The sequence below is a fragment of the Rhinolophus hipposideros genome (assembly GCF_964194185.1).
Source record: "Rhinolophus hipposideros genome assembly, chromosome: 23".
Classification (NCBI taxonomy): Eukaryota; Metazoa; Chordata; class Mammalia; order Chiroptera; family Rhinolophidae; genus Rhinolophus; species Rhinolophus hipposideros.
In genome coordinates this window covers 22,522,629-22,541,027 of record NC_138069.1, presented here as the reverse complement: position 1 = coordinate 22,541,027, position 18,399 = coordinate 22,522,629, and the positions used below count along the sequence as shown (strand labels likewise).

The 18,399-nt window shown below is 42.2% G+C and overlaps 1 protein-coding gene across 1 annotated transcript in view; it reads left to right on the top strand.

The window, feature by feature from the left end:
- The first annotated feature begins 1,006 nt into the window (after positions 1-1,006).
- The window catches only part of SH3TC2 (SH3 domain and tetratricopeptide repeats 2), a 57,293-nt gene continuing 39,900 nt past the window's right edge, over positions 1,007-18,399 (top strand). Inside the window, exons 1-4 of the mRNA XM_081035412.1 lie at positions 1,007-1,188; positions 11,692-11,790; positions 15,250-15,377; positions 18,289-18,394. Of these exons, the coding sequence (XP_080891538.1) occupies positions 1,137-1,188; positions 11,692-11,790; positions 15,250-15,377; positions 18,289-18,394 (385 nt within the window). The 5' untranslated portion in view covers positions 1,007-1,136. The remainder of the gene's footprint in view (positions 1,189-11,691; positions 11,791-15,249; positions 15,378-18,288; positions 18,395-18,399) is intronic.

Genomic DNA, 18,399 nt, shown 5'->3' with positions numbered 1-18,399 from the left:
CCCTGAGCCATCCTTCGCACTGTCACCCCAGTGCTCCTCCCAGCATTTAAACTTCAGCAGGCCACTGCCCTCCTTAAAATGCTTGTGAGAGTGACCTCGAGTTCAGTCTCCAAGTAGCTATCAGGACCCTGCCTTCTCTCGGCCCACACCTCCTCACTCTTTGGACCACTCACCATAGACCTTTGCTCTTGGCATTAAAGAAACATTAAGTAATTAGCCCTTGAGCTTGGTTGTTAGACAACTCATGCCTCTGTCAAATTTTGTTGGCATTCAGCCATATTTTCTCCATTTCCTTTGCGAGATGTCATGGGAAGTTTTCTGAAATTCAGCCACTTGGTGTCAACTGTGTCCCCCTGCTCTGCTGACCATTCAAAATGGAAAGGGGGTTGGCCTGTGTGACGAGTTTTCTGTGCATACTTATAGCCTTAACATACCTGGTCCTCCACCTTCTCACCTGTAAGATGCTGGGCTACATTAGGCGATTTCCCGGAATCCTTCTGACCCAAACCGTGGGAGCCAGTGCTGGGGCTTTGCACCTTCCCCAGCAAGGAGTTGGCTCATTGATGCTAGTGGGGTTGAGGTCAGATGCCGGGCTCACAGCTCCAGCTTCAGCTTCCAGGCTTCATGCAGATAGCCAAAGGAGGTGTTTGCAGAGAGAGAGGCTGGGTGGGGATCGCTTTCTCCGCTGCTGCACTCGGAGTCAGTGGGGCCAAGTCAGTCAGGGAGGGAGCAAGAACAGAAGTCTGATTCCTGGGATGCTCTCTGCCCTCCTCCCCCGCTCTGGCTGCCCCCACAGGAACCAAACTGTGTCTCTCAATCCTAGAATGCCAGGAATGTGCCACAGCCTGATAGGCATGAAGCAATCTGCAGAGAGGCAGGGAGGAGCTCTGCTCCCAGTCAGAGGCCTGGCTGTGCAAAGGCTATGGGGCCTGAGGGCTGGGCAGCCCCTCCCATCCTCCCTGGGCCTCGCTCTGCCGCCGGGATTTCAAAGGCTGCTTTGTGCATTGCAGCGGGGCCTTGGTCCCTGTGTGCCAGGGAGGAGGCGGGAGGAGGTACACCGTGGGGAGGCAGTCCCCTCCCAGGGCTCTTCTGGCTGGTGTTCCCAGGGCTCTCGGCCTGGGGAGGATGGTGCACACATGGGTGGCTGCTTCTGCATTCCCGGGGAGCTGAGACTGTCCTTGGGCCCAGGTGAGTTTCCTGGGGGGGCCCTGGCCTATGTCTTGCCCAATTCGGTAGGTCCAGTAAGGGTTCAGGGGTCTGCTGGTTTGGGGAAAGGGCTCTCCCAAAGACGGGGAGATGGTTGTGCTTTCTGGCTCCCTCTTCTCTTCCTAGGTTAGTATTTGTCATTCTGGCTTTGTGAAAAGGGAGTAAAGCCTGGGCAGCATCTACTTTCCTGCAGAGAGCAGCTTAGAGCTAGCTTTGCAAGAAGCAGTGCTGCTCTTGGCTGCCACTCTCAGGGTGTAACTAAGCACTTCCTTCCTTTTTTCCCAGGATTCCCTAGGTCAGGAAGAAAGCTCAGGCTGTGAGTTCCTCTGGGGCCCATAGGTGGTCATAAACTTGGCCTCAGTCCCTAAACCCTATTTTTGTCAGGGTTGCTGTTATTGGAGAAAAACAGGCAGTTTCCTGCCTCCTACCTGTTAACAATGTGATGTATTTTTTTGGTACATCAACTTGAGGCCACAGAGGGTTGTTGCTCTAAGAAATTGTCAAGTCGTAGAAACTTGACATCGGGTGACCAACCATCTGGGTTTGCCTGGGACCGACGACTTTCCCAGGATGCAGTCAGGGCTAAAATTGGGCCAATCCCAGGCAAATCAAGATGGTTGGCCACCCTAATGCAAGCTCCTTGCTTCTTTTCAGAGCAAGACCAAGGTGGGGCCCCGTGGTCACGCAAATGGTATTTTTCAGAGTGATTGGCAGCTTTGGGGGTTTGGGGGAGAGAGTGGATTGGGGGAGGACTAGTGGAGAGATAGAAGAGCATTACACCAAGGAACCACTCCCAACCTGTGTTAGCATTCCATGTCTTCCTGTCGCCATAGTTCCTTGGAGGGGAGCCCAGGAGAACCCCTAGACAAGGCTTTCGGCAATCTGACAGATGACCTCCCCCTGGGAGTCTTGTTATCTGGGCTCAGCAATGTGGAAGCACTAGAGGTCTTCAAAGCGAACTGGAAGCAGCCATGTTCTGCTTCCTCCCCTTGAAGTCCCAGCCTGGGTACTTTGGAACGTCCAACAGGGAGAGGCTCCCAGACTGAGGCTACCCTGGACCTAAAATTATAAGTAAACAAACCCCCCAAACAATACCGTGAAGCAGGCATCACCAGGTTAACCACCTGGCCTTTGAGGCCAGTGTGTCTGGGTTTGATCTTGGTTCTTTGACTTGCCTTGAACAATTTATTTAACCTTTCTTTTCTTTTCTTTTTTTTTTTTTTTGCAGAAATTGTTTTATTTTCATATTTTCTTGAAAAGTCAGGATATTTATCAGGAGGGGTACCAAGTTTCTTCATCAACCTTTTTTTTTTGTTTTAAATTTATTGGGGTGACAATTGTTAGTGAAATTACATGGATTTCAGGTGTACAATTCTGTATTACATCATCTATAAATCCCATTGTGTGTTCACCACCCAGAGTCAGTTCTCCTTCCATCACCATATGTTTGTATTTAACCTTTCTAAGTTTCAGTTTCCTCCTCTGTGGATTTTGTGATATAATTGTGTGTTCATCATAGGGTTGTGGTAGGGATTAAGATGCATGTGAAACACTTGAAACATCCTGGCACACAGTTAATTAAGCACAATAAGTATTAGCCATATTAAGTACATTTCTATGGCTCTAGCATATTACACACACTCTCTCTCTAGGCCTCTGTTTGCTCATCTATAAAATTGAGGGGGTTGTTAACTTGGCCTTTGGAGGTGTCTTGGGACCTCTGCTCCTGCTCCCTGACCCCCAGCTTCAAATGGAGCAGCTCTGCTTCTGTTTGACATGTGTCCTTCAGATTTCATATAAAAGAATTCCATAGCTAAAAACAAACAAACACACAAACAAACAAACAAACATTGAAGAAGGCATTGTTAAAGTTCTTCAACCCTGTCACTCAATTATTTTATTGTTTCACCTGACTTTGCTATTAATAATTGGTTGGCATCTGAGATTCACTTTTTCACCAAGAGTTAGCTTGCTGTTTGTTTCTATTGAGGATTTTCATGAGATCCTTCCATTTTGTTCTGCATACTTGTCAGGGTCTTTCCCTAGGGCTGTTGATGTAGGTGGTGTAGGTCTGAGTTTAGGTGATATAAACATCCCCTTCTAAGAGCCCCTAGAGAAATGGAACAAAGTCCAAGATACATCCTGGGGTCATTTTCTAGTTGTGTGACTTTGAGCCCGTCTCTGATATTCTTTGACTCTGTCAACTGAGCCTAAATGCAACAGGAGGCTTTGGCTAGAAATACATGGTAAAGATTTATTTAAGGGCCTTCGGGTTTGCAAACTGTAAACACAACTAGGCAATAGCCAGAGGGTTCCAAAGAAGGAAGAAAAGCCAAGTGTTCTTATAGTAACGAGGACATTCTTGAGAAGAAGCTGTCCTGCGTCCTTAGGCTCCGGTGATCCTCCAGTGGTTAGATCATGGAAGTCAGGTGACTCAGATGCAGGAAGATTCTGTCCTTAGCACTTCAAGGGATAATCAGGATATTACCCAGAGGGTCAGTGGATATTCAGGTAATGACACAAGACTGGGAAGTTCAAAGGTGTAAGTTCTCAGGTTCATTAGAACAACAGAATTGTTTCCTCATCCCTCCACTGACTTGATTTTATTAGGTTGGTGCAAAAGTTGTTGTGATTTAAAAGGTTAAAAACAATTGCAAAAACTACAATTACTTTTGCCCCAACCTGATAGTAATTTAGCAGCTTGACTCTAGTGACTTCATTTTATTTCTTCACTCTATTTCTCAAAACTCAGTTTTCCTGTATATAAACTGGATTTAATGGTAGTATCTATTACCTGGAGCTTTTGTGAGGATTAATTCAGATAATTCGTCTCATGGGTTTAGCACAGGGTCTGGCTTCCGATAACCCCTCAGTAAATGTGGGCTGTTTTACTGTTAGCAAACAGGGACCATTCTCACATTCCTTTTTCCTAATTCCTGACTCCATTGGAATAGGAGTCTGTGCTCATGTTTCTTTGGCTGCTGCTGTCTGTTTAAGTAGGAGTAAACAGCGAGCATCAACACTCCTCGGGTAAGGGAGGCAGGAAAGGAGAAGGTTCTTGATGATACTGAGCCCTGGACCGCTCGCTGCCCAGCTGGTTTGCTGCTGTGTGACGCAATGACTAATGTTGGTTCTGACGACCCCAGGCATGCTGCATTCTTACACATGCAGGCGGCCAGCAGCGTTTGCTCCCTTTGCTAGTTCTTATTTGCTCACGTGACTCTCCCAATTGCTGTACTCCATATCCTCTGAATATATATATATAGCATTAATTATTATTCAGCTTCAGCTTCAGCATGAGGAATAGAGTCAGTGGAACTGTAACAGCTGTATGTGATGTCAGAGGGGTAGTAGATTGGGGGAGGGGGGATTATCACTGTGTGAGGGACATAAATGTCTAACTAGTACGTTGTTTTGTACACCTGAATCTAATAATAAAAAATAAAATAAAATAAATAAAAATTTGAAAGGAATCCAGTAAAAAAAAAGAGCAGATCACAACTGTTCATTTCCCCTTGGTCAGATTTTGGAACCATGCACACAACTCACTGCAAAGGAAGCTTAGAAATAGACTTTAGCTAGCCAGTCATGTGCCTGGTTAAAATTTGGAGGTACTTGGGTAAAAAAAGGAAGGGAAAAGTGGGAGAATGGATCTTGGGGGACATTTAGCAATCTCTGCCACACAGACTATACACAAGGCTCTGTAATTTGCTTGTTTCATAATATCCCTCCAAATTAATAATTATAGAGCCAATGTGGTTTAATAGCTGCCTAATATCTCCTTGTATAGTTCTAATGTACTCAATTAGTCCTATATTGGTGGACATTCAGGTTAAGTCCATCTTTGTATTCCCATAAAATTTCTTCAATGAACATGCTTGTTCATAGAAAAAAAAGAAAATCTCCCAATTGCACGAGGTGAGATGGTGAATTTCTGGTCAGTTGCTCTCATCTCTGACTTCCTGGACCCTTAAATGTTCTTGCCATTGTTTAATAAAGTGTAGTTGCTCACTTACGATTATAGAGTAAGTCATGTCAAAGTTGGTCAGCTTAAAAGCTTCTAGCACTTTCCCTTTATCTTCAACACATTCTTGAAGAAATTTGACAGACTTATACCCTTAAACAGAGGATGTGGGAGAGATACTTGTCAAATTGCCTACCTACATCAATTGTTAGTATTTGTGACTTCCCTTTCAACCTTTTAGGTAAATGTGAATCATTAGTATAATAATAGGAGAATGAAGGTGAGTGCTGACAATAGTAAATGATGCTTCATATTTGAATTTTAGAAAACTTGTGAGGCATTTTGAACACACTGATAATAGATAATATTAGAACAAGAAACCCACCATCTAGCATTAGTAAATTTCTATTTTATACTATATTAGCTTCAGAACTTCTTTATTTTTCTCCTACTTTTTGAAAAAATAAAGCATTACAGATACAATTAGGGTCCCCTGGTAGTTCTTCCCAATTTCGTTTCCTTTTTTCCCTTCCCAAAGTTAATCACTTTCATGAATTCAGTGGTTTTGTGCTTTTATTACATGTTCATTGCAAAAAATTTATCTTGTATATTTTAAAAATTAAACAAAATCATATCATTATGCAACTTGCTTCTCCCCCCCAACATTAGTATCTAAGATATATCCATGTAGATAGGTGTAGCTATAATTTTTATTTGATATTTGTCTCAGTAAGAACAGCGTGGGTTTACATCATAAAAACTGTTGGTGGTATGCTTGTCAGGTCAAAGAAGGAAAAAAATATGTGGATGGAGAAAAAAAGCATGCAGGGAAGTGTTTACTGTTTAGTTTTCTTAAAGTTGGGGTAGGTGGGTGGGTAGGAACAAAACGAAACTGAGAGAGGATAAATGGGAGTGAATTCTCATTTCCACCAAGTTTCTGTGAATTAGGTGTTTCCTGGATTAAGATTCTAGACCTCAGATTTCTGAGGTCAGGTTAATGTAGTGGAAACAGCAAAGTCTGCATCCAGTGATCTGTATGGCCCCTGAGTCTCTTTGTAACTCTCTTTTTGACTTTGGTAAAAATCATTACTCTTCTCTGGGCCTTAGTTTCTCAACAGTAAAATTCGGAGGGAAAGAAATGATCTCTTAAATTTCTTCTAACATTCATTTTCTTTGATTATTACCTCTTATTTTTACCTCTCATATTCAATATGTCAAGATGCCTTCTCTTTTCTTATGTTAAAATATATCATTCACTCCATTCCCTGACCTCTCATTTGCCAAGATCACAGTCCACATGGATTGCCGTAAGTTTTTCCATTGGCTTTCTTGCCTTTCTCTGTTTTTCTTGTGCCACTCCAGGTAGAATTTCCACTTTTGTTATGCTACTCCCAAGCTCAAGAATGTTTCATGACTCCCTTTTGCTTGCTGTATCCATTCTAATTTCTCTGCCTTCCTTATGATACTCTCCCTGTCCTGGCTTTACCATATTTATCAAGTTTAGCCCCATGGTCACCCACCTCTTTGGAACATACAGGCTGGCCTTTGCCATCCCACGTGCATGCAAAACTCATTCACTCCTATCCTACTGATCTCCTTACTGGTAATCCTGCTTTCTCCCCACCATCTAAACTTAACAAGAAAAGAAAAAGGGAGCCACAGACTGGGGATAATATTTGTGAACCATATATCTGATGTTTTTATACAGAACATTAAAAAAAAACCACACAAACAACACCTTTTGTAACTCAGTAATGAAAATATAACAATTAAAATGGGGCAAAATGTTTGTACAGACACTTTTATTTCGAAAATATATGAATGACAAATAAGCACATGAAAAAAGTGCTCAGCATCATCAGTTATTAAGGAAATGCAAATTGAAGCAATGAGATACAACAAATTGAAGCAATGAGATATAGAAAGATTAAAATGAGAAGATTGATACTATCAAGTGTTGGTGAGGATGTGGAGCAACTGGAAATCTCACACATTACTAATGAGAATGAAAAATGGTACAGCCACGTTGAAAAGTAGTTTGGCAGTTTTTAAATAAATTTCAGTGTTTTTTTGAATTGAGTGTTAGTAACTTTTTACTACTACTACTACTACTACTACTACTACTACTACTACTACTACTACTGAAACTAGCTTCCAGAAAGTAATTTATTGACTCATAAATGAAAAGTCCAGGGATTGTTTGCTTCAGGTTGGCTAGATTAAGATATTCAAATGATGTTATCATGAAGTTATCTTTCCTAAGCTCTGTTTGTACTGGGTTGGCCTCAACCTCCCGTAGGCTTTCTCCCTGTGGTGGGCCCCACAGCTCCGGGCTGTCATATTCACAGTGGCATGTGCAGTGGAAAGACTTCTTTTCTTCCTGAAAAGTACTGATGAGGGTCCTAGGACCAGTTTTCATTGGCTTAACATCGTTTGCATGGCTATGGCACAGCATAACTTGATTGGCGTGTCTCAGTCATGTGCCCACTCTTGGAGCTAGGGTTGGAGTTAGCCCCATCTGATCCACATAGACTGGGTTCACATGGGTCACATGCCTAACAAGGGGTGGAGTCCAGGACCGTCAGATTGCAAAGTCTTTGTTCCTAGCCACTTCTCTACTTGCCTCTAGGGTTAGAAAGCAAAGGCATGACCATTACAGAATATATGGAAAGTAGACAAAAATATAGGAAAGATAATTAAAAATGGCTAAGCAATAGCCACCATGGACCTTTTGGATTACTTCCAAAACATCATGTATTTTTCCTATAGTACTTCATTCTGTATGATAGTTTTTTGTTGCTTTGAATCATCTCTGGTTCTTTTTCAAGGCCCAGCTCAAATGTTCAAATTCCATGTCGAAATATAATTCCATGTGTAAAAATGCTTTGTAAAATGTAAATCCCTGTGCAACTATTAACTACTCTTCCTATTACAGAGCTCATGCTCATGTTCCAGATTCCGTATTGTTTCTCAAGGAGCTGGTTTCTGGCTCATGGGTCCCAGGACATCTGGTGAATTGGCTGTCTCTATGCCTGAGACTCTCACACTGTAAAGGACATAGGAAATCCCCAAGGCGCGAATTAAAAATGTACATCTCTAGATTCTACTCCTAAGTATTCTGAGGTAGAATAGGTAGAGAAGGGCAAATTTTTATCAAAATTTACCATTCATACAGAATTATGCACTGAATTATATGGGTACAGCTTGGTACACAATTTTCACAAGATGAAAATGTCCATCTATGATGATTCCTGTGGAAGTAATTCATCTATTCTCATTGCTGTGTTATATTTAATTGTACATACTATCATTTACTTATCCATTCTAGTGTAGATGGACATTTGCATTGTTGCCAGGTTTTGGCTGCTGTGAATACTGCTGCTCTGAATGATTTAGTAGATGTATTTTGGTGAATATATGTATGTATTATTTTGGGTACATACCTAGGAGGGTAATTGCTGAATCTCATGCATATGTATGTATGCATGCATTTGTTCAGCCTGAATTTATATGGTCAAACAGTTTTACGAAGTGAAAAACTTCAAAACTTATCCTCACACTTGCCATATCTATTATAGGAGTTCTATTTGCTGTGTATCCTTACAAACACTTGGCTTTCTGTGTCTTTTTCATTTTAGCCAGTCTATGTAATGGTGTTCCATTGTGATTTTAATTTTCATTTCCCTGATGAGCGTGAGAAAATTTTCATAAATTTATTGGTCATTTGAATATTATCTTTGATAAAATGCCTATTCAAGCCTTTTGTGCATTTTGGTAGAATGTTGCCTAGCTATTTCTTAAAGATTTTTAGTATTTTTTTCATATAGTCTGGATTCTAGCTCTTTGATAAATATACATCCTTTTTACATTTTCTTCTACTCTGTCACTTTTCATTCTCTTAATTGCATCTTTTGATTGACAGGAGTTTCTAATTTTAATGTATTCCAACTTATCCATTTTTTTCTGTTGTGGGTAGTGTTTTTTCCATTCTGTTTTAAGAAATCACTGGCTACTCCAAGTCATGCAGATGTTATTCTATATTTTTCTCTAAGTTTTTTTGTATCGGTATGTTTTACAAAACAAGTACCTACAAGTAAGTAATTCTGATGCAGACAGTCCACAAATCATGTTCTGTGAAACTCTTTGTAGCAAAAAATGCTACAGCGATTTTCTGCTGTAAACCTCACCCATCCTTTCAGAGCTGTGCACCCAACCTCTCCCCCCAATCAGGGTCATTCATCATCCTGGACTTCCTTCTTCAAGGTGGACTCACTTCATGGGCCCTCATCATCCTCAGGTTGTTGTTTCTTCTTATGCAGTCCTACATCAGGGACACACTCTCAAACATTGCCGAGGCTGAATGTAAATTGGTGGCCAGTCAGTGTGGGGATCGTGATGGCTAGAGAACAAATGCCCTCTAGAGGAGCAGCAACCATTCAGCCTCCACTGACTGTTAGTTGCCACGTGAGAATGAAGGCCCCAGATCTTCCAGTTCTCAAAGCACAGCCAAGCATCCAGGTTATGCAAAATATCCCGATTTCTAAATAATATCAAGCAATTCAAACTTTAAAACTTCACTGTGTAGGCAAAAAAACAAAAAGAAAAAAAATGTTTGTGAGTTTTCTATGGCCTGTGGCTTCTGGTCTACCAGTTTCCAAATTCTGTGTTAGAGTAGAGGAGCAGGCTGCCACTCCAGGTGTGATCCTGGGACCAGCAGGGATATCACCTGGGACCACATTAGAAATGTAGGACGTCAGCTACTGAGGCAGAATCTGCGTTTTTATCAATATTTCCAGGTAATGTCCCTGCACATTAACGTTTGAGAACCACCAATGTAGACATGTGATTCTTAACACTGACTAAAATTAGAAGCATTTGGGGAACTTAAAAAAAATCCCTGTGGCTGGGCTGTATTACAAACCTCATAAATCAGCGTTTCTGGAGATGAGATCTAGGCACTGGTATTTTCAAAAAGCTACCTGGATGATTCAAATAGGCAGCTGGGATTAAGAAGCACTCATTGAGAGCAATCCCTCCTTTATGGGTGGGAAAAGTGAAATCTGAGAAAATGGACACATGAAATGTCTTGTCCAAGGTCGCTTAACTAATGTATGGGAGAATCTGTTTGTTCTCAAACTCGTATCTCATGATTCCCAAGCCAGTGTCTTTTTGCTACAGTTACTTTTAGTTCCTGGGGGCAGAACTACAAAAAGATCCTGTTCAACTAGAGCTCATTACTGCCAGCTTTCCAGCTAAGCTGCTTAGCTTTCAGCACTGAACCCTAACGAGATTTACTGGATGAAGAGCTGTGAGCTGATGGGCCCCTCCTTTTGCCTAGTCAAGCCAAAACCACTTCATTCTCCCTGTTCATCACCAACAAGTAGTAACTGTTTTTGCTATGACGAAATGGGAGGTCTTCCGCTTGGATCTCAAAATCGAGCTGCATAGGCGCAGGGGAGGCGTAGCCACCATGCAGCAAGATGAGGATTTGGGTTCTGCATTAACTGGCAGTGACTGCACGGAACATGATTGCTCTGTCACTTATCACATGCAGCTCGGGCTGCATCTACAGAAGCACAGGTCCAGAATGCAAACCTGGTAGGCCTGCTTGACTTTGACCCACCACCATTGTACAAGTGAAGAAAATGGGAGGATTAAATGAGTGGTTGAGCCAAGATTGCTAACCCCTCTTTTCAGGACCAGGCAATATAATATTCTGACCCCACAGTATAGTCCTTGAGCAGTTTCATAGTCAAAAGAACAGAGTAAGCAAACATAATGTATTAAGGACTTGCATTCTCTTGTTGTATTTTGGGGATACCATGAAACAGACCTACAATCCATAGTAATACTTGTGAAATTCCCTTCTTTTATATCTATTGTCCCATGTTTTATAGTAACACTCTCCTCTTTTAAACTCTTTGCCATCAAAATCACCTCCTCCCTAATCTTTTTTTCTCCTTTTCACTCCAGTTCTACAGGTACAAAGACAGGAATATTTTGGAAAGCCAGGGATGAGAGAAATCCCATACAGGACTCTATTTAGTGAGCAGACAGAAAGAGAGTCTGGGGACAATCATACCGTTCAGGGTCACTACAGCTGTGCCCCAGCCATCTCTCTAATGATGCCACTCTCCTTTGCTCTGGTGCAGCACTTCCGACATCCACCCATTGACCTTAAACCTTGCTGTAGTCAGATCTATAATGCCCTTGTAGGCTCAACATGTATTGAGCACCTTCAGTGTACTAAGCCATGGGTCTCAGTCTGATCTCTGCGTAGGAATCTGTTTTTATTAATCAAATGGAGACACGCCGACTGCTGCAGGATTGAGATAACATGTACGGCAGTTTTTTTTTGATAACAGTTGAGTACTAAATAATTATAAGGCAATGGTGATAACAATTAGAATTCGTCCATGCCACCAGCCCTGGAGAAAAATGATCACTTGACCAAAACTCGCAGTTCTTACTTATAACTTGCTCACACTTCCACAAATGAGTTTTCATTTGACCTCCTCCAGGTAAAGAAACTCCTTCCAAGGATCCAGCCATATCGAGTGAGTTTACAGCCTCACCTGAAGAGAAGGAAAAATGTTTCCTGCCACAGAACATGATTCCAGGTATCTAAACCCCAAACACCAGCTCTATTAAATAATTTTTCCCCGTGTAGAATATGGCAGTAACCCCTTTATCTTTCCCATTTGCAGCCTCCCCCCCCCCCGTATCCTTTCTAGGACCACCACCTTCCTATGCATCTTCAGAGGCATGACCTTGACTACGAAATTTCCTTGCTCACAAATCTTCCAATGCTTTCCATTGCCTGCGAGATTCATTTAAACCTTCTTATGCTGACACTCAAAGCTCTTCACAATTTGGCACATAGTAGGAGCACCATACATATTTCCTGAATTAGGGAAAGCATATCATAGATTTTAAGGTGCCAGAGGGCAGGGATACATTTCTTTTGAATAATTGTGTATTCTCTGTAGCACCTAAAAGAATTATTTGTACATAGCTTGTGTTCAGAAAATGTTTGGTAAATAAATACATACATAGTTGAATAAATACACGTATGGAGCATTCACATTTGTATTCCATATAATACCTAACAGTACCTTGTACATAGTAGGTCTCAATAAATATTTGTTGAATAAGTGAAAAAGTGAATAAAAGCTTGAATATGTGAGGTGACATTGGCTGAGTAAAAGGGCATCTGTATGGATCTTTCAGAAGCAGAAAAAGATTTTGAAATTAATGTGAAAAAAATTGTATTCTCAATACACACCTCTCCCAAGGCTTCCCCTTAGACACCTCAGTGAAGCTGGCACAGGGAGAGTTGTCATCAGAGAGCTACACCTGGGCTGAACCTGGTACCAGAAAAGCTGAGAAGACTCAATTTCTGTTGTATAGTAACAGGCACCATTTTCAAGGGCAAACTATGTGCCAGTCATATGCTAAGTGATTTTCACCCTCACGTGCTCACCTCTAGGATGTGGCACTACACTCCCCGTTTCGATAGTGGCAAACAGAGTCTCAGAGAGGGAGGCGACTTCCCCACTGCCCCACAGTTAATACGTGAGGAGAACGGGACTCAAACCCCAGTTCTCATTCAGACCACCAAGCTCCGTCTAGACTTGGACTTCTCTCCAGCAGATAAAATATAGCTGTGTGAAAGAAATGTACATTATGAATGTTTTCAAAGACATACATCATTTAAATAGATATCGCATAAATGTCATAGTGGGTTCTTTCTTTTCCCAGCTTCAAATTCTGTCAAACTGCTTGGCTGACAATGAGAAAAATCTTGCCCTTCATTTCTTTCTATTGTGTCAATCTACTTATCTGTGTGTCAGCTTGGACCAGCCCCGCAAAAAGCTGAATCACCATCTGTTGTTTCATGAACACAGTGGAGTCAGCATTTTGCTTTATTAGTGCGAAGGCCAATGAGCAAGGGGCATGTGGAGGTGAAACTTAATCGACCGAGGCTGAACTTGTTCCTCTTTCAGCGTTTTCCTTCATGGTGCTGTTTGTTTCCAGGAAGGTCATGTGAGTGAGAAGGGGAGACTCAGCTCCTGCTGCCAACCTCTCCTGTATGTGGAAGAGTCGCAGATGGAATCAATCAGATACATTATCATGATTAAAAGACCAGTTTTCAGAAGGATTAAAAAAAAAAAGACAAAATACAGTTTACGCTAAAACTAGAGTGAACTTGATTTATTCCGTCTGGTGATGCACAGGGCAGAGTGGGTCCCTCAGTGAGCCCCGAGGAGGCTTGGCTCTGAGTATTAGCCCTCATTGGTTGAGGTCTCAAAAGAAGTTTGCTTATGAAATCCAGCTATTTTGAGTTCCACATTCATGGATTCACATGCGCGGCAATGCGATTTATACCGAAGGGGCTGTCATTCATCAGCGGCTATTTGGAGACACATTCTAGCGGGAATTTGGGATCATGTTTTAAAATGGCAGGAGAGGCAAGTTTGGTGAAAAGGAATCACAGACCCAAAGTCAAGGTTAATTACAGTGTGACAAAATGAGGGCAGTGAGAGCAGTAATTGCTGAAGTACTGGGGTGGGAGTGGGAAATTTGCAAGGGGCACCGCTAATGTTTATTGAACATTTAGTAGGTACTGGCAGCAAACAAAATCTTTACATGCATAGTGTCATTTAGTAAGCCTCTAAAACCCCTGTGGGATAGGGACTGTAAAAGGCATTTTGCTAATGAGCAATGTCAAGCACAGAGAGGCAATTAACTGCTCCGGGTGGCAGAGCTCACAAGGGCAGAGCCAGGCCTTGAGCTCAGGTCTGCGTGACTCCTCCTCCGGGCTTCCCCTCGTCCTAGAGATCAGCCTGCAGGGAGGTTCCTAGATGAGGCTTGGACCTGGACTACTGAGCATGGAGGGCTTGGATGCGATTAGAACACAGGCCAGGGAGGAATGGACGGGGACACACATCCAGCCGAAGTTCACACCAATGGCAGGTCAGTTGGGCATGTCCTATTGGAGCCGGTCTGCAGCCACAGCATTCTCAAGACTTCTAGGTTAGAGACAGGCCTTTCAGAGGCAGGAGTCCAGAAGTACCTTGTGGGCCCTGGCCAGCGTGAGAGGGGCCGTCTCTCATGTGCTCAGGAGTTTGAGAAGGCCCTGGCAAGTTGGGGCTAGAAAAGAGACTTCTCTCATTATCCATTTCAATACCTTTTTGGTTTATTGTGTTTGGTAATTATTGACAGCATTGCTACTTATTGTCCAAAGAAGACACACGGCAAAGCGTGATTATAAGGTGAACCTCCCAAGTGTGGCTTTTCCTGACACACTATCCAAAGTCGTACCCCACCCTCCAGCTGCTCCATCGCTCTTCTCTTTACCCCGTTAGATTTTTTTCACAGTACTTTTCTCCATCTGAAATTATTGTGCTCATGGAACTGGTTACTTGCCAAGAATACAAGCTCCATGATGACAGGGACCATATCTACTTTGTTTCCTGCTGTATCTCAGCACTTAAAACAGATTCCGCTCAAGTGTTGGTTGAATGAATGTGCATTTTGAAGACATTAAAGACAGACTTTACTGCATTCACCAATAACCCTGACAAAGATTAATAAATGCATTATTGGAAACAGATTAGAAAAAATGTATGTGTCTGTATTTATAACGCATAAAGTATATAATACCATTTCATACATTTGCCATATAAACACATTTCCATAAATATATAAATATTATTCGTTCAAAACTGTCATAAACTATCCACAGGGGGGAAATACGTGTCCTCGCTAGTCCTGTGTCAGCGCTGTCGCCACAGTGTCAGGCAGTGTAGGAATAAACCTCACTCAAGCAGAAATCACCAACCCAAGTGCAGCAACTTTTGGGATTCCAGAACATTCCCGAGCTTCAGCTTTTTTGTTTTCCCCCCCGGGGGGACAGTTTAAAGAAGGCTCCTGGATCCTTAAGATCACCTGTAATCTCTAATTCACGAGGACAATCCATTTAAGGTTTAGGTGCGGGAAGCACTGGGGCTTATCTAATTCCTTCTTCCCTTTTATTGCATTTCCAGCCTCATCCTTCTCTCTCTGTTCTCTTTAAGACCTGACACTCTCCTTCAGTGTGAAGAGCCGCTCCAGGAGATGTGTCAATGGCCCCTTGCAGGAAGCAGCCAGGAGGAGGCTCTGGGCGCTGGAGAATCAGGACCAGGAGGTGCGTGCTCTGTTTAAGGTGAGTGTGGGTCGGGCTGTGCAAACGCTGCCCCTGCCTTGTATCCCTCTGGGGCAGGCTCCGCAGCACCGAGGACAGCGCCTGGAACAAAGTAGGCCCTCTGGAAAGCATCGGACTGAACAGCTGAACCAAAGGAAATATACACATTCTCTGCTCAACAGGAACGGGCAGGAACGCGGAATGGGGCACGCTCTGGAGTGGCAGAGTCAGGGAAAACTTGGGTTCCAATCTGCCACTCTTAGCAGTATGATCTTCTCCAAGTTACTTAGTCTCTGTAGAATGGGAATCATTATGATACCTTCCTCATTAAGCAGATATTTTTTTTAACGTGGTGAATTTGAATTTTATTGTTTTTTTTATTGTGATAAAATATACCTAATGTAAAATTTCAATTTTAATCATTTTAAGTGTACATCTCACTGGCATTAAGTGCATTCACACTGTCGTGCAACCATCACCACTATCTGGTCTAGAACTGTTTCATCATCCCAAACTGAAACTCTGTACCCACTAAGCAATAACTCCCCTCAGACACTGGTGATCAGAAGGATACTTTTTTTCCCCAAGTACCTAAATTACCAATCAAAAATTCATAACTATACATAGTAGAATGAGAGGAGGAAAAGGCAATAAAGTGAACAAACCAATTCCTCATCTTTCATAGTGGGAAGATAGTATCTTCAATTATTAAACCAAGAAAGAAGAAATTGTAATCAAATTGTTGACAGTTTAGGAGGTATTTACTAGGAGAACTAAAGTCAAAATTGGTTAAAAGTTGTTGCACTGAGAGGTGCGGGGAGGAGAATATTACTTTGCATAATACACTACTGTGTTCTAGTTATTTTTACAGTGTCTGCACTCATTTGATACACTTGAAACATAGAAAGGTGCTCTATTAATCTGTCATGAGAGAGAAAAGCTCTGGTTGGTTGGGAGGAGTAAATGAGACAGTGTCTGTAGAGAGCTTGACACATGCACGGGTGGTGGCATGTGCTCCATACATAGTAGATAAATGATAAGTAGGGAAATGTTTTTGCTTTTAAATTTCCAGGATGCAGGACCTGGGCACTGGCTGCTAACCGTTACCACAGGGTTGCTTTTAATTTGGGTCACTGTCGGCGTGGGCAGGAGCTGGGTTTGGTTGAGCACGCTGGCCGGCTGGGCTGAGGCTGGAGCCCAGCAAGCTTGTGGGGAAAGCTGAGGCCCAGAAGTCAGCTGGACCCGTTATCCATCAGCGTGCCGCAGCGTGCTCACAGAGGACTCGAGCAATTGCTTAACCGGTCTCTGCGCCAGCCTCTTGATTTTAAAACAAGGATAATGCCGTTTTCTATTAAACCTGAAATGCCATTTGATTATAAATTGCACCGTTATTTTGTTTTCCTCTAAGAAAGTAAATAAATGCTGCCAATTAAGTATGATGCCATGTTTCCTTATTTTTTTTTCTTCAGAAATGATTAAATGTGGTAAAAGTGCATGTTAGAGTAGATTAAGTACTGTAGTGGTACTCTTTTCCTGGGGTTATTGTGAGAGTTAAGTGAGGTATTGCTCATAAAAGCTCTTGGTGAAGTGCTCGGCAATTAGTAAATTCTCTGTAAATCAATTTTTGCTTAGAAGCCCTTGCCTGATTACCAGAATCTGTATTCCCCAAGGAGCTCGGCATCTCGGGACATGGCAGAGCATTCATGTTCTGACTTCTCCAAAGGGAGCTCCTTCTACCCTCTTCTTCTTTCCCCAAGCTTCTCCCAGTTCAGGATTCCAGGGGTTGATCTTTGATGGCGAGACCTGGCCTGTGGGGGAGAGGGGCTTTCTGATCAAACACTCTTTGCAGTCAGCTCCAGAGGCTTGGGCAAGCGGCAGAGAAAGATTCTAGGGGAAAACCATATCTGGGCAGTGACTCAGGCCTGTCTTTCAGGTTTTAAGGAAGAAAAAGGTGGGGAGGGCTTGTAAGCCTCCTCTTGCTCTGCTTGTGAACATGTAAATTGGCGCAGCCTTTCTGGAGGGCAGTTTGGCTCCTGCATTTTAGGATTGAAAATGAGCATATCCTTGCATTTCCAAGTACACTTCTTGAAATTACTTGTGTCAAAACAATCAAAGATGTGTACAAAGATTTAGGTATAGGATGTTTATCACAGTACTGTTTAGGGGAGTAAAAAAATTAAAACAACTCAAATATTCAACCACAAGGAAATGTTAAAAATAAATTATGTGACTGCAACAATGGTATATGTCACCATTAAAAATAATGTAGATCATTTAATGACATGGGAGGGGGGTCCCAAAATATTGTTTAGTGACAAAAGATTACAAAACACTTTATGTAGTGTGATGCTATTTATATAAAAACAGTTACATAGAAACTCACATATAGGAAAAAAGATGCAAAGTTAATTCATAGAAGTGTTAACATTGCTCATCTGTAGTAGGACGAGGGATTGATTTTTACTTTTGTGTGCTTTAGTGTTTCTGTTTGCCAGCTTCATAAAAATAATTATAGACATAGATTCGCAGTCAAGTTTGCCTCCAAGGTGCCTCCTATGATTTATTTTCCATCCTTCCCCATACACCTTTTTTCTTTTTTACACAAAAGGTAGCATTCTCTGCACACAGTTCTACACTCTGGTTTCTTTTTGTCACTGCCATTGTTCCATTGAGCAGTGTATATTTGGAGGCTATGTCAGTGCCGAAGTGTTTCTTCATTTTTTAAATTTTTAGGGCGCATGATATCAGAATATATCTGATTCATTGTAACCAGACTCCTATTGATGGACATTTAGGTTGTTTTCTTGTGTGGTGTGTGTGATGTAAAATTCAACACCACAATCAATAAATCTATACAAAGCATTTTGTACCTATGTGAGCTTCTTAACAGGACACTGTCACCCCAGGCTGACTCACTGTCCTCTTTCCTCAGGACCTCTCAGCCAGGTTGGTGAGTATCCAGTCCCAGGAGGCCCAGTTTCTCATCACCTTCAAGACCATGGAGGAAATCTGGAGGTTCTCCACCTACCTAAACTTAGGTATG